This window comes from Talpa occidentalis, unplaced genomic scaffold, assembly GCF_014898055.3.
Source record: "Talpa occidentalis isolate TD23 unplaced genomic scaffold, MPIMG_talOcc4v2.1 talOcc4.7, whole genome shotgun sequence".
Lineage (NCBI taxonomy): Eukaryota > Metazoa > Chordata > Mammalia > Eulipotyphla > Talpidae > Talpa > Talpa occidentalis.
The window spans coordinates 93724835-93751942 of NW_023605083.1; the positions used below are offsets into that span (position 1 = coordinate 93724835).

General features: G+C 46.4%; 1 protein-coding gene across 1 annotated transcript in view; it reads right to left on the reverse strand.

The window, feature by feature from the left end:
• Nucleotides 1–499: 499 nt before the first annotated feature.
• MYH13 (myosin heavy chain 13) overlaps nt 500–27108 on the reverse strand; it is a 47536-nt gene continuing 20927 nt past the window's right edge. The window contains exons 18-39 of the mRNA XM_037493237.1: nt 26638–26761; nt 25173–25309; nt 20897–21152; nt 19194–19436; nt 17699–17875; nt 16605–16750; nt 16411–16501; nt 15444–15833; nt 13080–13206; nt 12874–12992; nt 10492–10688; nt 9938–10121; nt 9405–9570; nt 8639–8763; nt 7553–7861; nt 7269–7472; nt 5310–5435; nt 4884–5054; nt 2531–2635; nt 2352–2447; nt 890–1024; nt 500–514 (exon numbers count right to left, since the gene is read on the reverse strand). Of these exons, the coding sequence (XP_037349134.1) occupies nt 500–514; nt 890–1024; nt 2352–2447; nt 2531–2635; nt 4884–5054; nt 5310–5435; nt 7269–7472; nt 7553–7861; nt 8639–8763; nt 9405–9570; nt 9938–10121; nt 10492–10688; nt 12874–12992; nt 13080–13206; nt 15444–15833; nt 16411–16501; nt 16605–16750; nt 17699–17875; nt 19194–19436; nt 20897–21152; nt 25173–25309; nt 26638–26761 (3643 nt within the window). The remainder of the gene's footprint in view (nt 515–889; nt 1025–2351; nt 2448–2530; nt 2636–4883; nt 5055–5309; nt 5436–7268; nt 7473–7552; nt 7862–8638; nt 8764–9404; nt 9571–9937; nt 10122–10491; nt 10689–12873; nt 12993–13079; nt 13207–15443; nt 15834–16410; nt 16502–16604; nt 16751–17698; nt 17876–19193; nt 19437–20896; nt 21153–25172; nt 25310–26637; nt 26762–27108) is intronic.

Below are 27108 nucleotides of genomic sequence, written 5' to 3' on the forward strand. Positions count from 1 at the left end.
GAATCCCACTGGGAGAGTCGGTGCTGTCCAGGGAGGCTGAGGGGCTTCTGGCTCACCTCCCTCTGCAGGCCGCCACCAGTGCCTCTGCAGCACCTCTAGAAAGGGAGGGCGCTCGTGTCTGCCTCTCCCTGGGGGGCTTATTTGGGAGCTCCAGTGGAAAAGACAAGAATGGACATGTGAACACTTGGCCTCACACAAAATTTTGAAGTTTGAAATGTGTTCGAAAATGGTATTACTGCTCCTTTGGGACATGAGTTGTGTGTTGGGAGCCTGGACTAGTGACTGGTTGATGGGGGATTGGGGACTTCCAACCACAGACAGTTTCCTTGTCTGTAAAATTGAGGAGATGAGAAGTTGATTTTTACTGAATTGTTTCAGCCAGACTGCAGTAATAGACACAGCAGATTCAGGGATCCAACAAGTCAGGAGAATTTATTTCTCATGGCATCTTCCCTCCACTCGCCAGAGGTGTCCCAAGGCAACATGTGTCAGGAGGGCCTCATTCTTCCATCTTCTGTGGGAGAAAAAAAAAGATCATACACAGGAAATGAGCCAGGCAGAGCGTCATCACCAAGTGGAGCTTCTGGAAAAGCTGAACCTCACAAAAATATTATGGCGTGGCATTTGCTCCCCTGCATGTTATTAAAAAGCAAGCAGTTGAGCCCTGGAGATGGACCTGGGGAAGGGGCTTCAGGGGGAGCACCTGTCACAACAGGAAGGTCAGGCACATGATGTCTCCCCATGCCCCCACTCTTCCTCCTCCTGGGCGCCTGGTTGGAATAGTGGCCCTCAGGCACAGCAGCAGCAGCAGCAGCAGCAGAAAGCGGCCTCAGCACCACCCTCTGAGCTCGGCCTGGGTGCACCCTTGGTCCACACGGTGTGCTCTTACCTGGCCTCCCACGTCTCGGCTCTTGGCCCGTAGCTTGTTGACCTGGGACTCAGCGATGTCGGCCCTCTCCTCAGCCTCCTCCAGTTCATGCTGGACCCTCCGGCACCTGGACAGCTGGGTGCTGGCCTGCTCCTCCTGAGTGGAAGGGGGAGGGGTGTGAGATTCAGGAAGCACCTTACCCTGGCTCTGAGGCTCCAGGTCCCTGACTCTAAGGAGCTGGGGAACCAGGAGAGCTTGGAAAGCACCAGTAAGGCTCTCTGGGGATGAAGATTACACACTCCCAGCTTCTGATCGGGTCACCTAGGACTCCTGCATGTTCTCTCAGCAGCCTCCCCCACACTGTCTCTCCCACTGGAGATCTTAGGATGAGATCCAAGTCCTGGGTCCTCCCAAGGCACCTGGACATGTCAAAGACCAATGGACAAGCCGTGTGCCTGAGCCCAGAGTCCTCTGCCTATGGCCAGTCGTTATAAGGGCCTCTTTGGAGATGACCTAAGGTCCTCTGATGAAGGGCTTCCAGCCAGCTCTGCTGCAAGTGTACTTATGCTGGGGGCACAAATCCCCATTGTCCCCAAGTTTAACCAGATCAGTTCTGCTTCCCTGAGGCCAGGACTGAGCTGCCAACCATATTCTTTGCACTCCATCTAAGACAGGGTCCTCCAAAATTTGTTCCTGAGAAATTACTCCTGTGGGATGCTCTGCTTATAATAAAAAGGGGAAACTCTTCCTTCTAGAATACCTCTTCCACTTAAAAGATTCAACTGTGTATTTCCTATAAAGATCTGAGAAATCCTTGAAGTAAAGAGATAAGTTCAACTTCATTTAACCCAGAGATATTCCCCAACTATTTCTTTTCTAAACAAGAAAAAGTGTTCCCTCCCCCACCACCCTACTCAGTTTCTGCTGCTAACATCCCTCGGTCATGGTGATCCCCAAGGGTACTTAGGGAAATACTGGTTCAGCCCGTTCCATTTCTTCGTTATTGGTTTCACATGTTTGATCAAGGGCAACCAAGGTGGAAAGGAGCAGTGGGAGTTGGGGGGGTTGTTGAGGAAGGTCAGGTGCTGAGGAATAGGGGGGTGGGGTATAGGGGGATGATGTGGATTAGGTGGAGGTGTCTAAGAGAGGGCCAGTGGGTCAGCCCAGGTGGTGAGGGAGCGGGGAAAGTGAGGCCAAGGCTGGGAGGGTGGACTAAGATGCTCTAAGTTGGGTGGAGGGAGCCAGGAAGGTTGTGGTCGGGTAAGGTAAGGTGGCTGAGGCAGAGGGAAGGGTTCGTGTGTGCTGGGCCATGTGGGGAGAGGCAAGAAAGGAAGAGGAGGGAGGAGGAACAGGCATGCCTGTGTTTAGCACCTGCAAACTCAGGCTTCAGGCTCTGGAAACAGGAATGGACTCTGGCTGAGGGCTGGAGTATCATCCAGGCTGGTGCGGACCCCAGGTGTTCCCAAGGACCTTCCATACTTACAGCCTCCTCGGCCTGCCTCTTGTAAGACTTCACTTTGGCCTGCAACTTGTCCACTAGGTCCTGCAGCCTGATGATATTCTTGCGGTCCTCCTCAGCCTGCAAACAGTATCTGTGTTAGGACCCCAAATTGGTTGCTGCTTCTGATGGAGTCTGATCCCCAGAGTATTTGAGACCTCTACCTGGTAAGTCATTTCCTTGACCTTGCGTTCATATTTGTGGGCCCCTTTCAGAGCCTCTGCACCCCTCTTCTGCTCAGCGTCCAACTCATTTTCCAACTCCCGTACCTGTGCATGGCAACAAGAACACAGAATTCAAGTCAGATCTCATGTTCTCATGCCAGTCAGTTTAAAGTGAACTCAAGATCTTCTAATTATAGTTTGCAAAGGTATCTCTTCCTAGGCCTCAGAAATCCCTTTTTACTCACAAGACCACTGCTACTCCATGAGATGGCTTTGTACAAATTAGAATAAGAGGACCTTTGGGGGCAGAGGGCAGCCAGGTGGACAGAGATGCCCCTTTTCCTGGGCTTGTGCTGCTTGGTAAGGGCTGTGCTTTGTGAAATTGCACCACTGTTGAAGTGGCCCCAATTTCAGCCCAAGGAAGGCAGCAGGGGCACAGAAAGCATGGGGGCCAGGAGTCCTTACAGATGTGCTCAACCCAGGTGATGAGCCAAAGCAAGTCACCTGCCATCACTGGGGGTGAGTGTCTCTGTATTTAGGACAGTGGTTGTAATTCCTGCTCAATCTACCTCAAATGTGGCCATCAAATCAGACAATGTGAATGTACTTTTTTAAATGATAGTGTGGCACACACTCTATCATCACTGCTCCTGCCTCTTTTGAAGTGTTGAGGGGAGAGGATAGTCACTGAGGATGCTGGTCACCAACTGTGGCCCCAGATCCACAGGGCAGAGGAGCCAAGAAGTGGGGCGGCAGCCAGTTGCTGGGATTCCCAGAGGCCAGGGGTGGCTCTGAAATGCACCAGAGGCTCCCTGTTCAGGCTAACCCTGGGGATTGTCTCCCATTCCTGGGTCCCAGAATCCTGTCTTCATCAGATTCTACAAAATATCTGTTGCCCAGCAGATTCTCTCTAGGTCTGTGTAAAGTTTATGGAATTAAGATGACTGAGCAGCTGGGAATTGGGGGACAGTCTGGATATCTTACTATGTGGGGAGTCAGAGGATGATGACTCAGGGCTCCCTGCCAACCCAGGTATCAAAGGATCCCAGAGGGTGGCAGGAGATCCAGTCCCTCCCTGGAGGGAGGGATTGATAGGAAAGACAGTCCTAAGCTTATTTTAATGGAATAAGGCTGGGAATAATTAAAAATAAGCATTTAAAGAATGGGGGTAGGGGGACGATCTCCAACTTCTTTAGTATTTACTTCTGTCACTCATGTGTCTATGGCCTTGTATTTTTTAGCCAAAAATTCCCTTCACATTTAAAGAGCCAAGGTATTGGTGACCACATCCCTGGAGGTTGGCAGAATGAATGAGCACATTTGGAGGTTTTCCTGCTGGGAGAAGTTGTTTCTTCTCTTTTCCTGTCCTTACCCTTCATTTCCTCTCTCCTGGGACAACCTCCTTGCTTAACTCTTCTCCAAGAGGTTAACTGGTAATGGAGCCCATTTTAAGAGCATATGAAAGAAACCATCACAGATGGAAAGAGAAGCAGCAAGGGGTACTGGGAGCCAAGGGAACCATCAGCAAAGAAACCAACAGCTACAAATACACTCCAGATAAAGAATAAGAAGACTATCCTGTGTGGGCATCAGATTTTTCTGGAAGAAGCATAATCAAGTGATTGCCTGCCATGGAGGATGGAGTAAGAAACATGCAAGAACTGCAGATTGTGTGCAGAAATTAGGACATCTGGAAATGGAGGAGACTCAGGAGTGGGAGATGAAGGGCAACCACAGATTTTACATAGGATGGACTATTATTTATCAAAGCAGTTTGGTCTAAAAGGTAAATTATACCAAAATGAATGATTTTATGATTGTAAAGACTATTTCCCCATTTATGTAGATATGAATCTATATAAGAACACAATGTGAACATTGAAAACTGCCATTGCACTACTGGGGCATAGCATAAAGCGATATGTGTGGGTGCTGGGGTGTAGGGACCAATGAAAGGAATAGGTGGGAAATTTGGCTCACAGGGAGTTGCGCCAGTACAGCTGATCCTTGAAGTAGGCAGGGGCTGGAGGTGTGGACACCTCCACCTCCACTCAAAGCACTGAAAATCCATGAACAGTGTCAACCCTTCTTATCCTTGGATTCAGTTCACAATTATTGTTTGAATTCATGAAAGAAGAAACAAGAATAGAACCTGTGAAGTTCAAACCCATGTTGGTCAAGGACGAACTAGATGTCGGTCACGGAACAACTATAGTCTTCAAAATCAGTTTGCAATCTCCTCTATTAGTGGCCACGTTCCCACCACTTAATTAATTTTTCATACTGTGGTTCTGCCGGAGGCACGTGAACATGATGTCACTGTGAGAATGAGAGTCCTTTCAAGTCACTGTACCCGGTTCTCCAGTTTCTGGATCTGCTTCTTCCCGCCCTTCAGAGCCAGCTGCTCAGCCTCATCCAGACGGTGCTGCAGGTCCTTCACCGTCTGCTCCAGGTTCTTCTTCATGCGCTCCAGGTGGGCGCTGGTATCCTGCTCCTTCTTCAGCTCCTCAGCCATCATGGCTGCCTGGGCAAGTTCACAGGGCATGTCAGTGGGTCATTCACCCAGCACAGGCAGAGCGCACAGAATAAGCTGTTAAGGTTGGCGCTGTGCATGCTATGCTGTTGCTGCCTCCATCCCTCAGCCACTGATTACTCACGGCACACTTCCCACATTGCCCTACTGAGCCCCCATCTCATCCCATCTCTCACCTTGCCATGCTGTAGCTGAGAAGCCCCTTTTCCCAAGACACCATCACTGAAAAGGAAGAACAGAGCTCACATCTGTAATGGCCTTCTTAGCCTTTTCTTCGGCATTTTTGGACTCCTGGATAGAGCTCTCCACTTCTGCCTGGCATTGGGCTATGTCAACTTCCAGTTTTTTCTTGGTATTTATCAGACTTGTGTTCTACAAGGAAAATTAGATCCTGGAGGTGTAGTTTATATTTCAACACTTCAAACAGTTGGAAAGGAGGGAGTAGGTAGAGATGTAAATCATGACCATATTCTCTTTCTTATTTTTCCCATGGATGATGTGTTATATACTCTTTGCTCTTGACTAAAGTCCTGGAACAGTATTATTAACTGTATGTAAGAAATAAGCAGTGATAAGAGTAGAATTTCAAATATTTGAGGAAGGAGAGATTATTTAATGAAAGGTGTTGGAATCAGAAAATGATTGATAGTCCTTACTCAAAAGGAAAATAATTCTAATGATCAAAATAGACCATAAATTGAATTGTAAGGATGATGACAAGTGGGAAGATATTTGTAATGTGTATTAATGAAAAAATATTTCTTTCCTTAATATAGAAATCCCTTTCCTTAACATATAAATAAGAAAAAAGGGAAAAAAAGTACAAATAGGTAAACACAGCAGAAGAAATACAGATGATCAACAAATATGATGAAATGCTTCAATTCATTAGTAATCAAAGAAATAGGAATTAAAAATTGAGATTTTGACACTAAAATTGATAAAGATGAAATAATAACTGGAATCTTTGAGAATTATAGAAAAGAGATTAGGCATATTTCCACTGGAAATAAAAATTGGAACAACCTTGTTAAAGATCAATTTACCATATATTAAAAATGTCTTCACTGTGTTGATTCATTTGCTGCTGGAAATATTAAGGAAATAGAAACATATAGACAAAGGTTAGTGAAAAGAAGTACATCATAGCAATCTTACTAATAGTAAAAATTCTTATTGGGACCAATCTAAAATATTACCCATGAGGGTTGATTAAATAAAAATGTCATAATACACAGATGTAATGGACTACATTTTTGTCATTAAAAATTATGTTGTAGAAGATTATTTAAAGATAAATATGTTCATTGTTAAATAAAAACAATAAGTCGCAGTATGATCACATTTTCATAAAAATATGATATTTGTGTACATTGACATGGACCTAAAATAAAAGTTCTTAGAATGTTCACAAAATGGTTAGTATTTTTCTCCTATTATTTTGCTGGTATTCTCAATTTTTCTATAGTAAGAAATTAAAATACACTTCATAAAAATATTTTCAATATTGCTTGCTCTGTGATACCATCTCTAGCCCCATTATGTAATAATTCATCTTTTCTTTGTTCTGCTTTTCTACAATGTGTGATCTTTTCTCCTCAGAGCAAGAAAAGCTGAGAAATTGTCCATCTTGAGTTAAAGTTATTGCAAGAGCTAAGTTTAATGGAATTGGTCTTGACAGGCAGTCTGGGGAAGGTGGGTGCACCTTTCCATTGTTTGGGTGTAAGGAAAATGGAGTAGCTCCAGCTCTTTCTCGCCTCCTGCTGCTAACCACTCCTCTAGCTACCTGCTGCTAACCATTCCTCTAGCCTCCTGAGGCCTTGCATTCCTCCTTGGTTGTGGATGCCCAGGGCCAAGAGGCATGGGTGTGGGGCATGTGTGCCTATGACTATGGACTCCTGGGCCCCAGGAGCATGGGGTGTGTGCATATGTAAATACAGACATCTGGGCTGAGAAGAGAGGGGTAAATGGGGCTCCTCAGTGCTGGCGTTCAAGGCTGCGGTGTCACTCGGAGGCTAGTGGGCTCAGTTGCTGCCTCGCTGCCTGCTGGCCTTTCCCCTGATTGAGCACTAAAGGCCTGTCAAATATACTGAAAGCTCCAAAATTCTCTTTCTCATCTGTGAGAATCGCCTGGGGTGGTTGCACAGCATTGGGGCTCTCTGTCCCCAGAGTGGGTGGACCCTAAGCAGAGGGGGATGGACATACCTGGGTGTGCAACAGCTGCACACGGTCGCTGGCATCCAGCAGCTCCTGCTCTGACAGCCGGCGGGTCCTCTCTGTCTGCTCCAGGGCTGCCTTCATCTCTTCCAGCTCCTCCAGCAACAGGGCATTCCTGCGCTCCATGATGGCCAGCTGCTCCTTGAGGTCTTCATTGCTCCTCAGGGTGTCGTCCAGGTGCAGCTGGGAGTCCTTCGAGGGAAATCAGAAGTGAAGCCAGGGCTCAGGGCAGGCCGAACGCCCATCCAGGGCCCCCAGAGGCCATGCCTCACCTTGAGCTGGCCCTGGACTGTGCGCAGGTGTTTCTGGGTCTCTGCCACTTGGCGGTTGGAATGGCCCAGCTGAATCTCCATCTCATTGAGATCTCCCTCCATCTTCTTCTTCAGCCTCAGGGCGTCATTGCGGCTCCGGATTTCAGCTTCCAGCACGCTCTGTGTGGCCTCAGCTGCCCGCTGGCTGTTTCTTTTTAACTGCTCAATTTCTTCATCCTTCTCAGTGATCCTGCGGTCTAGCTCGGATTTTACTTGACTTAACTCTAGCTGGACACGCAAAATCTTGCTTTCTTCATGTTCCAAGGAACCCTGAGAAAAACAACGGAGTAGCTGGGAATGCCATGGACAGCTTTTATCTTGAATGGCTATTTTCATCACCATTATGATATAATGGGTATTCTTGTACCCATTTTACAGATGAGTAGAACAATACCCAAAGAAGTCAAATAATTTGCTCCCACTGATCTTACCACTAATGACATAGAAGTAAAACTTTGTGTGTGTTACTGGTAAGCAAGCTTATGTCTTGAGGGGGAGAGAGCATCTTTTTTGAATTGGTAAAATTTTTATTGTCCATTCTAAAGGTGACCATAAATCAGGAGCCAGCCCGTTTTCTACAGTGACAAAGCAATTGCTCTCCCATTACCCTGCATTTTGCAAATTTCCCCAGAAACACCTCAACAGCCCACCCTGGCCACAGCTGGCGATTACAGCAGGACACAATTTTGACTATATAGCACACCAACAACCATGTGTGACTCTTAACACTCAGAGATTCGGAGTTGACTCTCAGGATCTTTGGCAGTTGGTTTCTTAATTCCCAAAAGGAAAACACTGAGGACATAAAGATGTGAAGGGTGAAAGCACATCTTTATGATGTGAGAAAATGATGTGAATATGATGGCCTAAATGACACGTAGGAGATGAAGCAGAGAGCACAGCTCTCTCCCTTCTGTCTCTGGATATTCTTCCTGGTGGAGTCTCAGGGCCTCCCACCTGGCAGGGGCCCCAAGGCTGGGGTGTCTAATCCCACTTCCTTCAGGGTCCTATGCTCCTGTGCTTCCCTGTCACCCCCTAGACACTTGCCTCCACCTCTTCCAGGGCAGCCTGAAGGTCTGACTTTTCTTGCTCCACCTGCTTCTTAGTCTTTTCCACTTCCTGAAGGTTCTTGCCAGATTCTGCAATCTGCTCAGTTAAGTCAGAAATCTCTTCTGCAAAGGACAAGCTCGATTTAGGCTGCATCAGCAGGCACCGGTTGACAGCATAGGCATTTGCCAGTCCATTTAGGGACTGAGGATTATTCATGACATTTACATAGGAGAGGATACGGTGAAACGTTTCAGGGGATGTGTTGCCAAGACACAGGTGTGCTGCTCCACCTTAACTATGCAGGGTGAGGAGTGACATAACATTGTATAATTCTAAAACTTCACAAAGTATTAAAAAAAAGATAACAGAGAGGACCAGAGAAGGCAATTGTGGAGAAAATGCACAGAATCACAGAGTAACTTGGAGCAAGGAGGGACTTAGAGGGACTTGGGTCTGGTCTCATTTTGTTGGTCAGGAGCCTGAGGTCCCGAAGGATTGAGTGGTGTGCCCAAGGACACAAAGCCACGTAGAGACAGACTGTCTGGAGGGTCTTGTTCTCTAACAGAGCGATGAGTCTAGTAACCCATGGTGCCCTCTGTTCTCAAGAATAAGACATTAGGAGTGTTTGGACCTTGATGTCAACCAAATAAATGTGATCTTGTGGGGCAGATGAAAGGAGGAGGCATGTAGAGGTGGCTGTGGCCAAATGCAGAAGGGTTGGGGGTGGGAGACTATATACACCTAGGGTGGGGGAAGAGCTTACCTTGCAGATTTTTATTCTCCCGTCTGAGTGTCTCTAGCTGATCCACCACCTCCTCATAGGCATTACGCATCTTGAAGATTTCAGTACTAAGTGACCTGGATTCCTTCTGAGCAGCTTCCAACTCAGCTTGACTCTCATCCAGCTTTTGCTTCCACTCTGCAAGGACCTAGGAGATAACAAGGGGACATGTGAGAAACAGAAAGGGCTGGAGTACTTGGAAGGGTCCATGTAAACAAGGGCTGTCAGCATTGCCAAGGTTGACCTGTCCATCCTTAGGGACCAACAAAGGAGGGTGGGTCCCTGTCTTGATCATGGACTCCATGCTGATCTCACTACAGGTGATCTGCTATGTTCTTAAGGATATCTGGCCTCAAAGTTATCTGAATTAGCTTTAACTAAGGATAGTCACAAATATAAAGACACCCAAGATTCTCAAACCTCCCACTGGGACTTGAGACACTAATGGAGGCCTCCCAGAATGTGTGAAAGCAGTTGCTTTCTTCCCTGATACTCTCAAACATCTGGGGAAAGACCTTATCGAAGTTCCTCTGCTTCTTGTCCAGGGTGGCACAGGCTGTGTTGGCCCGCTCCAAATCCAGCATCAGGTCATCCACCTCTCCCTGAAGTCTCTGCTTGGTTTTCTCCAAGGAAGCACACTTGGAACTCACGGCCTCTGTGTTTTCCTCTGCATCCTGGAGCCTCTGGGCCAGTTTTTTCCTAAGAAAAGCAGAGTTCTTTTTTGTTTCTTTCTGGGCTAAGGTGGACTATTTAGAAGTAACTGTCCAATTGGAAGAGAAATGAATGTCCCACACAGATCAGACTATGACAGGACCAAGGCCTAGAGTTTGGTAAATGGAGAGGAACTAAGTATCATCTGAAGAATTCCAAAACACTGATGGCAAAGCAGGTCACCAAGGGGACCAGGTGGAATGGACAGGTTTCCCCTGGGGAAGGACAGAGAAACCTCTCTGTATGCACAAGAAAACCCAAAGGCCTGGGAGGAAGAGAGATTCCCTCAGGTGGGGAGAATTCTCTGTCCCTTTACTTGTGTCTAGGGTCACTTCTGCTATAAGCCTGAAGCTCCTACTTGGCCTCCTCCAGCTCCTCGGTGCGCTGGATGGCGTCTGTCTCATACTTGGTCCTCCACTGGGCGACCTCGCTGTTGGCCTTGGACAGTGCCCTCTGCATCTCGGCCTTGGATTCCTGCTCCTCCTCATACTGTTCCCTGAGCAGGTCACAGTCGTGGCGCGAGGACTGCAGGGCGTGGGCCAGGGCGTTCTTGGCCTGAGGAAGTACAGTGGTGACAGGTGGCAGAAACATTTGACCATTTTCCAAGTTTTGGTATTTTCATGTAAACTGGTCTTTCCCATCTTGAATCACTTCCATGCTGCCTTTACAAGCTTTACGGGGATAAGTGTATCACCTGTTTAATTAACTTTTTAAAAGTTGACTTTTATTTACACTTATGCACATGTATTTTAAAAAATGTATTTTTTTAGTGAGGTGATGTTGGTTTACAGCACTGCATGTGATTTAGGGGTGCAGGCTCACACCTCCTCAGCTGTATGTTATCACACCCACTGTCAAAGCATCAATAATCCTTTACCCTAGTCCATTGGGCCCCCACACCCCTTTGCTCTCTGCTCCACACCCGCCCCTCCTGGTAGCTCGAGCCGGTGAAGTCTGTGGTCAGATTTCTACAGTCATTTGGGCTTAGAAGTAAACTGTTACAGCCAGCAAATGGAAGACCATTTTATCATTTATCACAAGGAGAAGGTAACCAGAAAGACCAATGCAATGGCAATAACGCCCTGTGATCACTTTCTAGCTAGGTACTTTGCCTGTGACTCCCTGTGACTCTGTGTCTTATTAAGGAAAATGAGCAAGTGCTAGAGAGATGGATTCTGAATTGAAACCTGTTGCCTTGATTTAGTCTGAAGAATGAAAACAGAAAAAGAATGATTTTGTCACAATTTGATACATGTTATGGAATGCAGTGACTCCCAGTGACTGGGAAAAACCACAAAGAATCCTCTGGTGGCACCAGGGACTTGTGTCCCTCTAGCAGGTGAGCTGTGCTGTTTATGGTGCTGCCACCTCTTCCCAAGCTGGGGAGGACGGGCCCAGAGGTCTCCATCCTCACCCCCATGGTCACCAGACACTCACAGCTTCTACCAGCAAAGCAAGAGTCTTGCTTACCCAGAGTTGTATTTGCACAGTTTCATCCTTTCAAATACACAAACAGGGCCTCCCCTGGTGGCGCAGGTGGTTGAGCGCCCTGCTGTGAAGCTGTCAGCAGCCTCTGCAGCGCCGGTTCAATCATGGCCGGCCGGCAAGGGTCCCACATGGCGCAGCAGACCTCTCCTGTCTCGCCCACTGCTCCCCTCAGCAGTGTATTTCATCAGTCTGCCTGTTCTGTCCCCCGCTCTGTCTCTGGTGAATCCTCTCACCCTCCCGCGCATCTGGCCTGTACCCTGACTCTTGTGTAAATAAATAAATATAAATAAATAAAAACTTTAAAAAATAAATAAATACACAGATAAACAAGACTTTGCCCAAGAGGCAGGTATCTAGTCACAGGCAGCCTTGTCCCGTAGTGGGCCTTCTCACTGCTTCTTCAGACCTCGGTTCTCGCCACATCCCCCCAGCCCACCAAAGACTGTACCAAAATATAGAAAGATGGAGACATACAGGGCACTTGTTCTTTTTTAGGGGAATCCGGAAAGATTGCCCTGGAAACCCTCGGCAGTGCATGGCGACCTTAGAATTATATTTCTGCAATTTTCTGGACTCCGGACTCCTGTACTGTGACTTGAGCACACACTGACTAAGCACCTACTATACACATGGTCCTACTGTGAACTGTACCTACTATTTCTACCATAGTGGGGAACAATTATTCTTGCCCTTCGGGAGTTTACCGATCAATGGGGAGACACATGTTATAAACAGACACAGACACATGCTGATGTTAAGAACATTGAGGCCGCGCTCATGTTGATGCCAGTGCCCCAACAGTGCCTCTAAACCTACATTGTCTTTTCAAGGAGGGGAGCTTAAAAGTGGGTGTTTCAGAAGGAGACAGCCAAGATGTGATGAAGAAGAGGAAGGCGTGTCAGGTGTCTGGAGTGAGTCACTGGGCAGAGTGAAATACACAGAGACAGAGGTTGAGCAGCTGCAGTGATGGGAAGTGATGCTCTTGGTTAGAAAACAGGGTTTTGCCAGGTCACCAAGAAGGGGACAGAGGAAGCCAGAGGATGGAGCACCCTCACAGTTTCCTAGCTCTGAGGAAGGAGATCCAATGCCAAGGTCCTCTAACCTCAAAGAGCAGGTTCCTACCACATTACAAGGCAGAGAGGAGAGGATCAGACTTCACGATGCTCTTCTGTGTTCACGCCTCGCCTCCAACCAGCTTCCAGGCTTCTTGGGGTCTGTCTGACTTTGCTATACCAAAAGGGGGAGTCTTTACCTTGGTTTCTTCTTCCAGTTGCCTCTTCAGCTCCTCCAGCTGTTGGGTGAGGGCCTGCTTACTTTTGGTTAGCTGTGAAACCAGAGACTCCTTCTCTTCCACCTGGTGGCTCAGTTCCCCTAGATGACAGAAGGGCCCCATCTCAGTGTGACTGAACGCTCCCCCCCACCACCCCAACTGGACCCCAGTGCCCGGGCCAGCCTCACCATTTTGGGTCTGTAGTCTTGCCTTCTGCATGTTCAGATCATGGATTAACTGTGTCTGTTGGTCATCCTTGGCTTTGATTTCATTAAACTGGTCTTCCACAGTCCGGCACATTCTTTCCATGTTACTCTTTTAAAACAAAGTGGACATGAATGTGAAAAATGGATTCCTGAACTAGTTCAGTTTAGTTCAGTGTCCTGAACTAACAGTTAGATATTTAGCTTCTTGTCAGGGATAATGAAAATATAGAACACAGAGAGTCAGTTTAAAATGAAAACTATCAAAAATTTTCACTCATAGGTGGGATGAAGGGAAACCGAACAAAGGGTCAGGAAAAATATAAAACTTGTAGGGAGACTATAGATTTAGGGCATATAGCAGGGGAGGATAGGGAAGGGGGTCAGAGCAGGGAAGGGAAGAGCACGAGGGACTATGGTGATGGTCACGGGTGCTGAGGTGGTGGGAAAATTATAGGGACTACACCTGAGGGGAGAAATCAAATATTGTACAAAAATGAGCAATGATGTAAGAAAATAAATAAAATACCATGAAGCAAAAATAAATTCATGAATAAATAAATAATCATAATCATTTCAGATTAGATTTATTTTGGCTTGTGATGGTTACTTAATCGCCAGTAGCTTAGAGCATACGCTTTTGGTAGATAGTGATTGGTAAACAAACCTTTGAGAAGATGTGATTCAAAAGACCCTGGGGAGTGTTTGTAATGTAAGTATTCTATTGCCATGTGCATAATAATCTGCAAGCAATAACTTCAGGGACAGTGTTGAGCCTTTCATTTGACTATATAAAAGGTTCCCTACGGTAGAGGTGGCATGGGGGTATTTGCCTTCCTAGCCTCTAGTTGGGTTGTGTTTTTATGAAGTTTGTTTAAAAACCTCATTATGTTGTAGACTTTCCTCCTTCACCTCATATAACATAAAACAAATATATCAAACATATTTTTCCTTATGATGTGAAACAGGAGAGGCCAGCAGAAAAGTCGAGAATACTAGATTTCCAGGAGGTTCACCAATAGTATAGAATATCTTTGAGAACATCACCTGCAGACATGAAAGAAGTAAATCTGGGTTAGTTGAAAAAGGGTGGTGTCTCACTAGGAGGAAAATGAAAGGATTCAGCAGCTTTAAAAACAAGAGGAGGTAGTAAGGGCTTTTTCCACTGGATTTAAAAATTGACAGTAGAGAACATGAGACAATGATGGAGATAGGGAGGTGGTTGGCAGGCGCTGGTTAGGGGCATAGCAAGTGTGCGGGGCTGATGCTGGAGCTTCTTCTAATTCACTCAACCTCGTAACCTGGCCAGGCTTTCTTCTAGGGCAGAAGGGAGAGGGAGGGTGGGAGGGAGAGAGGCAGGGAGGCAGGGAGAGCATCTATCCTTTCAGACACAACTTCTTAGAGGAAGGAAAAAGCCAAGACAAGCAGAAAAGAAGAAAACAGGAAAAAGAGAGAAAGGAGTTAGGATTTGAGGAGTCATAGTCCAAGAGTGAGGAAGAAACCAAGAAAAAACACAGGCAGGGTGAGCTCAGACCCTAAACAAGTATGGCAAAAATTCCATGGAGACCCACTTCTGAGCCATGTCTTATTTCTTTTTCCCACAGACACCCTGATCTTCTGGGCAACCCTTGTTATACAAGTCCATAGCCTCATATCTGGAGTCAGGGCTTCTTGCCACCCCACTGAGAACCACAAGTACAGCTAAGAGCACTGTGGACTGAGGGCAAATTTTTGAATCTTGGAGCACTTTGCCTTTGCTCTGAAGTTCTACGCAGAGGCCAGTCCTCCACAAGTTGGTGAAGTTTAAGCTTCAGGATTCCCAATTGCATGGGGCCCACTGAGCAGGGAGCTGTAGAAGGTGCCATACAGGGAAGAGAAGCCAATTACAAGTAGAATATGGAAATTTTCCATATTCTGGAAATGGCCTAAGGTGGTCTCAGAAGACAGGGATCTGAGTTTCCAAGGTGCCAGTATTTTGTGACTTATTTTTTTTATTCTAAATAAATATTTACTTTCATACTTAACATTGTATTCACAGTTTTGTATGCATTTTCTTAAAGAATCCCTCCCCTCCCAAGTTTTATATGCTTCAAGCATGCCCCAGGGCTCAGAAGGACCTGCAAAGTCATTCGGTGTGATCCATCCACAGATTCAGTTCTAGAGCATGCCAGGTAGAAAGCTTTCTGAAAGAGTCTGGAAGGAACGAGTTGAATGAATTTGGGGATTTGGGAGCAGACAGAAGAGGATTTCAGCTTAGAACACAGTGTCTTTGGGGCTATGAGTTACACATGCACACTGGGCGACTGGGTAAGGCTGACTTGCATTTGCCAAGAGAGAAGGTTCAGGTACCTTTGACTTGGAAACAGTCTCAATGTTGCTGACCATGTCATCGATCTCCATCTTCAGCTCACTCTTCTCCTTCTCCAGCTTCTGCTTGACCCTCTGCAGGTTGTCGATCTGCTCCCCGAGCTCGGCCACACTGTCCGCGTGCTTTTTCCGCAGCGCCGCAGTGGTTGCCTCGTGCTGCAGCGTGGCCTCCTCCAGGTCCCTGCGCAGTTTCTGGAACTCAGCCTCCCGCTTCTTGTTCATCTCGATTTGGGCTGAAGTCGCCCCACTGGCCTCTTCCAGCCGCTCGCTGATCTCCTCCAGCTCCCGGGAGAGGTCAGAGCGCTGCTTCTCTGCTTTGGCCCTGGAGGCCCGCTCTGCCTCAATTTCCTCCTCCAATTCCTCAGTGCGGGCCTGCAAGGGGAGCTGTGTCAGGCGGTTTGTAGGGACAGCAGTGGGCAGGGTAGTGAGGGAGAAGGAGCAATCTAATTGTCCATTAGTAGGGGACTGGCCAGTCAACCGTCCTGTGCCCCATCTACCATGGACAGCTCCGCAGAGGCGCTCGCTGCGTGGAAAGGCAGGACCGCGCTGCAGAATGTCTCAGTAGGATAATATTTAAGCTAAAAATCATAAAGGATATAAATTCCTTCTGTTCCTTTACATTGTTAATGCATATATTTTTCATGTATCTATTTATGTCTTTTCCCTTATATTTTATGTATATCCATATACACTGTATAATGTGTCTATCTCTATCTGCATCTGTTTGTATCTATCTGTATTTGTAGCCTTATTGTTGATACTTTATTTTATAGGGAATCTATGTGCTGCTTCAAAAATTAAAATACTAACTTCAAAATAAAGGGAAGGCTGGGGTATTCTCTCCAGCTACAAGGGGAGGGTGACAAGCATTTAATGAACAGAGGAAGAAAGAGTGAACAAGAGTCCTTGTTCAGGGGGTTTGCAGGGCAGGAAAGGTCCGACCCTGTACCTGCAGTTCTTTAATCTTCTTCTGTAACTGCAAACTGTGGACTTGTTCGTCATCAATTTTGGTTTGTAGCTGGCTGATCTCAAACTCCTTCCTGCAAATAGGCAAATATTTTTTAATACCATGAAATACAAGCCTTTTAAAGGGGAAAGTTGGCTTTCAGGCTTAAACACAGAGGTGAAAAATGAAATACTCACTTCTTCAATTTCTCTTCGACTTGCTGCTTGTCGTTTTCTAGATCCATAATGGATTCCTGGGACATTTTTAGGTCTCCTTCCAACTTCCTCTTCACTCTTTCCAGGTCAGTCCGGAGTTTCTTCTCCTGCTCTAAGCTGCCCTCAAGCTGGAAAGACATGGGTGAAAAGTTTGAGGCCCTGCTGGGAGCTTGAACTTGCCCCCTTCAGCCGGTGCAGGCACAGCCATGCCTGTGTCTTCCTTGGGCTCCCTTCCTGGGGTGGGGTGGCACACCTCTGGGCCCCTGGCAGGAACAAGCTTCTCCCTTCCCTCCTCCAGCAAAGGCTGCCCCAGGAAGCTGGTTCCCTTAGGGCACCTCCTGGTAGCTCTTTCAGTTGACTCCCTTTTGGCCTGTCCAGGGTTATATTCCCTGTAGAAATGTGGTGCCTGTAGCATGTTCCTGCCCAGTTGGGACCAAACAGGGCACCTGTGATGCACCCGCTGCTGCTGTGAAGTTCTAGATTGCACACCACCACTCCTCTGCTTACACCTTGCAACGTGAGGAGATTTGGGCAAAGAATTGGTGTGCATGTGTGTGCACACACATTTAAGTGCAGGGAAAGGGTGTGGGGGAGGAGTTCTCCTGCTCTGGTCTCAGGAAAGTCACAGGCATCTAGCAAAGTTCTAGCTTCAAGTGTGAGTGAAACCAACAAGCTTCAAACCTGGCTCTTGTCTCAAGAAGAAAAATAATAATTTTCATAGCACAAGTAGAACTCATATTAGGACAGGATTGGAGCCTCGGGAGTCCACAGGACCTACAACTGGGTACTGCCGCTGCTGCTATGAGCAGCTAGCGATTTACTGAATACTCTTCATGTGCTGAGTTTTCTATGGAAGCCTTCTGAGACAGAGCTGGTTGGATCTGTTTCACAAGGTGAAAATTGACACCCGATGAGGGTAAGTGTGGCTTGTTAGTATTCCAGACTCACTTGGAGCTTAACTCAGATTTTCTGATTCCAGAGTCTGAACCCTTAACCCCTGTGTTCTCTTTAAACCCTCTCTTGCCTTTGCTTCTGCAAGCAAAAAATGCAAAAACATAATAGTGAAATATCCTCACGTCATCTGTTTGCTGCTCCAACTTGACATTTATTTTTATTAAACCATTGACTTTGTCTTCTTCAACCTGCAGATCGTCCAACGTTTGCTGATGGGCTTCCTGCAGAGATTTCTTCTCTCTGGTCAAATTGGAAATGTTTTCTTCAAGTGCTGTCATTTCTTCAGAAAGATTCTTTACCTAGGAGAATATTAACACCAATCAAATATTCAAACTATTCAACCAGAAGCTTCCAGCAGGGGTTACTTTTTCCTTTTCCATTCTCTTTCCTGGCCATTGCTTCTTTGTCCCCCTCCCCTCATCTTACTGTATTGGTTGTATCATCCTGGAATTGGTACTCTCTCTGAGTTATTTATCCTCCTCATCTATCACAGTTTCTCGTATCCCCACATTAGGATTATTCCTTAAACAAGGCTTTATATCTTACAAGGAAGGATCATGATAAACAAGAGTATGTTACCTCTGGAGAGTAACACATCTATTTATATTTACTCAAAATATAGCCACGGGGACTGATCTATTTGGTTGGCTGATTGGGGTTTAGAATGAGGCAGGACGGGGAAGAAGCATGAGAAGCCACACAAGAAAGTCCAGAATAAGAGTCCTGCATTATTGGGAAGCAGGACAAAGGCACCAAACATGGAGTTTTAGGGCATTAAATTAAACCGTTTCCCACGTGACACTCTTCCAAGCCAGAGGTAGCAACTTCCTGATGCATGAGCTGACTCTGGCAAAGGATGTGTTTTCTTTAGTGCACATAGAATTTATAATTTTTAAATATGTCACAGATACTGAAAAAAAAAGAGATTTCACATCAAATCAGATGTCTGGCTTTTCAATGGAAAATGAGAAGCTCTGGCAATCCTGCATTCACTTCCTACCTGGCAACTGCTAGCTGTAGCTGAATCATGGCTGCCACCTGTAGACAGGGCAAATGCTCTCCAATTTGTCATAATCTCTACCCCACCCTATTGTCTCTCTTCACTCCTCCCCATTGTCTATCCAACACTGGCTCGGTATCATAATACCTAGACAACTTCATCCCTTTTTCTACCTTGCTGGCAACCATTACATGAAGATGAATCCTGAATTGTTTTCCATTAATTTTTAAAATGTATATTAGCTTGTGTGTGTGTGTGTGTGTAATTTTAATCTACATAAATGGTGTCATGCTGTGTATTTCATTTTCTTACTTTTCTCCCATCAGTACAAGGTTGTATACATCCATTTTGTTGCCCTGTGTGCAGAAACCTATTGCTCCTGAGAGCTCTGTGGTATATTCTGCAGTGTCTTCTCCACCCCTCACCTCTCCAATCCCCCAGTGTGGACTCTGATGCTCCCTGATGTCTCCTCATGGACCAAGGGAGAATTGGTCTCTATACCCTCGGTCTATACACACAGGAGCAGAAATAATGGGGTTCCTACCCTCACCTGTCTCCTCACAGATAGGGAGTAAGGATCCTTTATGACACTGTGGGGGATCCCATGGGGCACCCACCTTGTTCTCTGTGGCATGCTTCTCCTTTTCCACTTTCGCCAGAGTCATCTCCAGGTCATCAATGTCTCTTTTAAGAGAGGAGCATTTATCTTCCAGGTTCCTCTTCTTGGCAACCAGTTCAGAATTCATTTCTTCCTCCTCTTCCAATCTCTCATTCAGCTCCTTGACTTTGGCTTCCAACTGAATCTTGCTTTTGATGAGGCCCTCACACCGTTCCTCAGCATCCATCAGGTTTTCTGTTTCCTGAAAAAAAAAAACAAAAAACATAGGTCATTAAAGTTTCTATCAGTCTCTTTAAAAACCCTGGAAAGAAAGGACTTTGCTCTCTAAAAGCCTATTGCAAAACCTACGCCAAGAAATGGGTCACAGGCACATAGCTGTGTGTATACTGAACGCACACACACATCATGCATTATTATTTTTTGACCACCAAGGGCATCATCCACCTAATAGAACCTCACCTAAAATAATTTCATGCAAAGGAGTTCATGCATTTCATGAAGCACCTGCAAATTTGCCAAATTTGGACACTGGGCATCTCACTCTTTCATTTGTACCAGTTAAAAAATGACTCAAGTACTTTATTACAAGCTAACTTATTTCCAAAACATGAGAACCTCTTAACTCTCAACATAAATGTTTTGCTTGTGTCTCCATCCTCTGCCTCAAAATTCAAAATAGACAAAAATAAGCAATTCAATAAATATGTGTCCCAGAAGACTCAGTACTGTAATGAGTCTCTTAGCCAGGCCAAGACTGGCTAATTGTGTTCATAAAATTAATTGAACTATATTTCTCATACAAGAGCATTGTAAGAGCTGGATAGACATTTCAAGGTAATGATGAGACTGACAAAAATAACATCGATATTTACTGAACAAGTGCTATATGCCAGGCATTTTACATTTGTGAACTCATCTGACTCGCCCAACAATCCTGTGGCAGGTACTATTTCTAAGCCCATTTTATAGAGGAGGAAGCAGAGGCACAGAGAGAGTAAGTAATTTGCTTGAGGTCACAGAGCTATTCAGTAGAGGAATTGGGATATAAAACCTGAGACCTGGTTACAAAACTTGTTCCCTTCATGCTGAAACTGCTCCTAAAAACTGCACTGCAGTGATTGGGAAAGCAAAAAAGGGAAGGGAAAATGCTTTGTGTATTCATAAAAAGATAAAGTATTTCTCAAACAAGTGAGAATTTATTAAAAAGTGTGAACGCTACAGGTTTTCACTCTGAAATTAGGGGAGTACATTGTCAGATGTATGTGCCATATAGATGGTATCATTTTTCATATTTCTTTGATAAAATGCATATTTAAAGAGTATTTTAGTATAATCATTTTATTGAAAATCACCTACAGAAAACTATTCTTTCTTTGATTGAAGCCATTGAATTTTAGTGATTTACTTTTATTTATATGATTTTTAAAAGACATGGTGCATTCCTGACAGCTTTTTGTTAAGATGACAAACACACACATAACCCTTTTGACCACAGGAAATGACCTACCTCATTGTGGAAGACAGAGAAATCAGTAAGATCAGAAATTCTTGCACACGTGTTTGCCTCCACTGAGCCAGGGCCAGGCCCTCCTGTCACTGGCAGCATAGTGCTGCAATACTCCTTCCACCACTAGGTGGCATCACTGGCTCTTGAATGAACTCGATGGGGCTACAAGGTCGCTCCTCCCTTTCTGTACTTACAGATTGGACCTGCAACTGGAGGTCATTCTTTTCCTGCAGCAGGGTTACCATTTTCTCCTCCAGTTCCTTCCGGCGAGCCTCAGATCTGGCCAGTTCTTCCTTGGCCTTCTCGAAGTCTTCCTTCATGGTAGCGATTTCCTTCTCAGCCTCCGCGCTCTTCAGCAGGGGCTTGATCTTGAAGAACAGATTCATCCAGGGCCAGTGCTTGACGTTCATAAAAGAGCGGATGTTGTACTGGATGCAGAAGATGGAGTCCCTGTACATCCATTAAGCCTGGGATTAGTGAACCACAGCACTGCCCAGTCTCCACCCTTACTTGCCCCAGACCCCACTCCTAGGGGGCCCAGACCCCACTCTTAGGTAGGTGGGAAGGAGATATAGCCAAGTCTTGCAGATCCTCTGGGCTCCAGAGTAGGTTCTGGAAATGAGGGGCAAAGGAAATAGCGGGCAAAGGTCGGAGGTTGTTGGGGTACAATTTAATAAAAGGTTAAAAACTAAGTCCCTACTCCTTGCTCAGCAGGCAGGTTTGGGGAGCTTGAATAGATAAGGGAATTCATAAAGTTGCCTTGGGGAGAAGGCCAGAAAAACCATCCCAGCTCCAGGAATGCAGAAGCAGAAGCCAGGTCATGTTTCTGTGTCAAAGGCCAGTGCCTACAGCCAGATACCCCGACTGATAACTGGTGCAAACTGGTGCCCCAAGTTAGAAAGCCTGCAAAAACAGAATATAAAAGAGGCTCTCAAGTTTTCCTTCAGGGGCAGACTTCTCCCATCTCGCCCATTGCTTCTCTTAGCAGGGTATTACAATAAAGTCACCTTTTCTGTTCTCCATTCTATCTGGGGAATTATTTCACACCCGGTGCCTTTTGCCTCACCCAAATACCTCTCCCCGCTGCAGAGGTGAGAGGAGGCATGGGGCCATTTGTGGATCTTCCATTCACTGTACTTCCTCCTTTACCTCTTTACTGAAAACGCCCTCCCCAAGATTGTCAGTGGTCCCCTAATTATAAGCGTGATGAGTATATTTTATTCCTATTTGATTGGGGCCTTTCCCCCACATTTGAATCGCTCTCACCCTTGTTTGGTTGTTTTTTCTTCTCCAAAATTATTTTATTCATTTAAAAACTTTTTTTTGCTGTTGCAGTAACACTGGTTTACAGCAATGTATGATATTAACAACATTGTACATGGTTTAGAGGTACAGGATTGTAACCCTTCAGATGGGTTACCACACCACACCCATCATCAAGGTACCCACAGTCCTCCATAATCCCTTTTGCCCCCTCCTCACTTTGCTCTCTCCTCCGCCCCTCCCCCTCTGGTAGCCCAGTCAGATGTCTAGGGTTTGTTATTGGTCTGGTTTCAGCTGACTCTTTGTTTTGTTGCTCTTTGTTGCACCTATAAATAAAACCCTCCCTTACTTGCTTGTCTCTTTCAGACTTATTTCCCTAAACATTTATCACCTCCAGTTCCATCCATGCTGTTGCAAATGGCAAAAGTTCATCTTTTTTTCCTTTACGACTAGTAATATTCTGAGTAGTATTCCACTGTATAAATGACGGAGGCTAAGAGCAGAAAATTTAGGATGGAGGCGTTACAAGACCAGAAACTGGAGGTGCAGGTAGAAATGATAAACATGGGCATTAAACCTGCTCTAGAAGTAAAAAATTCTTCGGCGCCAACTGTGATAGCAAGTATCGGACTGTTACAGAAAGGATGTGGAGAGCGGACCAGAGGTGGGAGCTATGGAGATGGAGGGCGGTTGTAGAGAGCCACTGGTCCTTTCAAATCAACCTAGTCACACCCCAGAAGTAATTTATCCAACAACAGTTAACAATTCCACAAAGGAATGAACCCCTGCCAAAGAGAAAAACGCTGTATCTGTATAATTTCTATACTAGCGAGAGGCAGCTCTCCCAATGTTGCCTGCCTGTGGCTGTGCAGGCCTCTCTTTTAACAAACCTGCCCCTTCCAGGGGCCACTCTTTCCGCCGACTTGTGTCTGTGCAAGTGTCCTTTTCTTCCCCTTTCTTTTTCCTATATAACAAATATTATTAAATGTTTTAGCCTCGTGGGAATCAATCAAACGCTGTGCCGCTGATAGGGGAGTTCTGGTGAAATTTTTCTCAGAGGTAGCCCCAGGACCCCACTCTCTGAACACAACACCTCTCCGAGCAGATGTCATAGATACACCACATCTTCCTAATCCACTCATCTATCCTTGGGCACTCAGGTTGTTTGCATAACTTGGCTACCATGAAGTGTGCCACAATGAACACAGGAGTGCACACATCCCTGCGAGTAAGTATTTTTGCATTCTTCACATAGATACCTAGCAAAAATTGCTGGGTTATAGGGTAGATCCATTTTTAAACATTTGAGAAACTTCCATATTTTTTTTCATAGGGGCTGGACCAGCCTACATTTCCACCAGCAGTATAAAAGGGTTCCCTTTTCTGCACACCCTTCTTTCTTCAGCACTTGTTTCTGGACTTTCTGATATGGCCATTCTCACAGGTGTGAAGTGGTATCCCCTTGCAGCTTTGATTTGCATTTTTCCCTGATGATAAGTGATGATACTACTTCTCATCTTTTTGAAATCCCTTCTGCCTTAGATTCTGTGATGAAACAGCTTTCCTGTTTCATTTTGCTGTTCGAGCTCCTTCCTGTGTAAATGCTGGGGTATAGCCAAGACCCATCTTTAGCCCTCTGGTTTTCTCTCAGCCTCTCGCCCTCTTAGACTGGATCTATTTGCCCAATTCTGACTGTTGCCCACATCCCCAGGACTCTTACATTATCTCCTCTTCATCCTTCACAGTTTCCTATCAAATGACTCATGTGCATGTGTACCTGAAAACTTGCTTCTATTTTCCCTCCTTGGGGAATTTTTTTTTTTTCCATTTCCACACTAACTTTCTTGTGTCCTCCATTGCCCTGAATATTGTGCTTTCACAGGCATTAAAATTAGCCTCACGCCACATGTCTGATGCCTACTTATTGATTCCAGGGCCCACAGTGTGGACTTCAGAGCAAGACTGGCTCTTTCTTCCACTGCTGGCAAAGGGGGAGGGCCATTGGAAAAATGGTGGTGTTTTTCCCCCCAGCAGAGCCTAAAGTTTACTCTCTACAGGGCACCAGTGGGTTTGAACTTGGAGACCTATGGGGTGTTATCCCACTGGCTGCCTAAGGCACCACCCAAGCTGTCCTGAAGCCTCCAGGGAAGCAGAGCCCTGGGGGCTGATGGTGGGCCTGGTAAGCCTGTTTATATTTGACACCTGGTCATAGAACAGACGGGGAGCTGCAAGCTAAATGAACAAATCGTGTTCATCAGCTCATTAGGTCATTATTTGGTGTCAGATGGGCTGACTGGGCCTAAAATGGTCCAATCAATGACTTAGAATTGAAAATGGTCCAATCAAGCAGGTGCCACATAGGGTGGGGGACCCTGAAAAAGGATATAAGGCAGGGTAGGCACCAGCTTGGGACTCCCAGACTCCTCCCACTCTGCTCCTGGCCTCTGAAGAAGCAGCAACCAGCAGCTGACCTCCAAAAAGAAGCTGAAGAGCATCACTGTGACTGGGCAGCTGCACCTGCTTCTAGTCCTGCTGCTGCCACCACCAGAACAGAGGGCGAGATGCCAGGGCTGGTGCCTCAAAGGGCTGTTTGTGGGTGGTGCCGGCTGTTAATGGCAACTCACAGAGCCATTAACAAGGTGTAACTGATCGTCCAGCACCACCTCCCTGTGCTGCTGCCTCCGCTGCTGTCTGGCTCAGCATCCAGTGCTGTCCATACCTTCAGACTGTTGCTGTGGCTGCTGCAGCATCATCTTAGGGGGGCTGCCTCTGAACACCTCCAGCTGCAGTGAGTTGCATCCTGGCCGGCTGCTTTCCAGCATGCCTCGGGCTCCAGGCCCTGGTTGTCAGGATGGTATCATTTTGAATGAGCGACTTTTTGGGACTTCTGGACACCGTGGACACTTTCTGGGTGAGATAGCCACCTGTGGTCTTAGAAACTATTTCCCTCTGTGTTAAATTAACCCCATTTTTGTTCTCTGAGCCCAAGTGGTCTTTCAAATATGCACTCAGGTGAAAACCCACAGTAACCTGCCCTCTACCTGACCACTATCCTTTGACCTTCAATACCCCTGTGTCTTTTTCTGTGTGCTCCTGAGAGCAGGGCTCATTTCTGCAAACCAGGCCAAGCAGAGTCTCCAGCTCAGAATCACTGCTTGGTAAATGTTGGCTAGAGGCAGGTACCATGGAGGTGAGGCTGTGCCTTACCTCCTCTCCTTCATCTTCTTAAACTCTATCCGCATCAGGTACCCGCGGCACACGGCCTGCGTGCGTGTCATCAGGGTCACCAGCTTCTCGTCCCTCATTTCCTCCAAAAGTCCCAGAAGTCCAGCTTTGAAAAACACCTGTATTGCAGGAGAGATGAGTCCTGTTTTGTCCTCAGCAGGCATTTAGCCCAGGGCCCGCAAGGGACCCTGTTTCTGCCCAATTCACACCCTCCACCTTCAGAGGTCTGAGCAGGAACCACAACATCCGGTCCTCAGGGCTGCATTTGCAGAGTGTCACTGACCCAGTAACCATAAGTTCCTTGTCCTTCCTCTGTTTAGTCTTGCTCTGGTTCCCGTTCAGTCTCAGATTTTTTTTTTTTTTTTTGTCCCTGCCCTGTTTGTCTTTATGTAGAAAAAAACCAGATGAAGACCAGCTGAGACCAAGGCTGAGGTAGAATTAAGGTAAGCCACAATCTCACTACCACACAAGTTTGCCCACCAGAGCCTTGATGGAGTCCGTCAAGGCCAATTTTGGAAGAGACAGGGTCGTCAATGCAATTCCTGGGAAACCTGCCTATTTCTCTGAGATTCTGCTGACAGCAGAGCCTTAAACCTCTCCCCCTCCTCAGTAAACTCCCACATAAGACCCTGCTTCTCTCATCTAGGGAGAAGATCTTTAGATCATGAGCTCCCTTCTCCATGCCTTTGAAAACACACAAAACCCTCTGCTGCTTTATCCCAATTTGAATGTCTTTCCTGGGCTTGCTCTGCCTCAGATGACGAGAAGAACTCGATTGGTTGCTACCAGGAGACCCTGGTGTGGGCAGTGGCCCCTCCTCTTCCAAGATATTGTTCCATCCACCTCTGTGGACTGATTCTGACAGAGCTCACATGTAGGAGGCAAAGAAGAGCTCAGAAAGTAACAGTGGAGTGCGCCCGTGGCCAGAGTAGCAGCGATTCAGACATCCTCGCCTACTTCTCTTCTCTCTGCATAGTAATGAGGCTGGTCCCACCTTAGGCCCACTACACCCACCCAGAAGAGCATCCTCAGTCCTGCAATGTCCTCAGGAAACAGGACAACCTTGGGGGCAGCAGGATCTGTCCTGGAGGGGATATTCCCCACCCCAACCTGGCCCTTTCTGGAAACAGTTTGGAGCCAGATGAGGATGGAGGGCAGTCTTTGCTGCTCACTATTTCTGAGACCTGCAGCCAGCTTCTGATCCTCTGGCATCCTCCATCTCCCCTGTCCTCCCAATAACCCCATAAGGTGAGTTCTGCCCTTGTCACTGAAGGCCATTGGGAGGACCGAGTGAAATGTGGATAGAGGGCTATTGTATATACGTAATTAATGGCAGACTTTTTACTGCTTATGATTGTTCTCCTGAGTCTCCTCACTGTCCCTGGAATTCTATCTATGTCCTCTTGTCTGTGGGATGGGGAAGTGTCCCAACCCCACCTGCTCTCACCTTGGTGTGGCCAAATCTGAACTGCTCTCGGTCCACATCAATGGAGTTCAAAAGCTTCTCAGAGGCATTTTTGCTATCAATGAACTGTCCTTCTGGGATGGCACTGGCATTGAGAATCCGGTACCTAAGGAGGGAGTGAGGTGGCTCAGTTTCCAGCCTGCTCTGAGCAATCAGAGAGGAGGGCACTCCACCTATGCTGTTTTCTGAAGATACAGGAATGGATTCAGCCCCCCTCCAAGAGTTCCCACACCTGAGACCAGACCTTCTAGAACCTTTTCCTGATCCAGTCTTAAAAGGAAATAGAATATTTGTACAGCTAGCCTGGCAGAGGGGGGATTCTAGGGGATTGGTCCCAGGAAAGTGGGCTATGGCAGTGGGGAAGGAAAAGTAATAAAAGGAAGCCCAGCTAAGTGCATGGTCAGAATTTTGCTTTTGGAGGAAATGGACTTTTTTTTGTGTGTGTGGTACCCT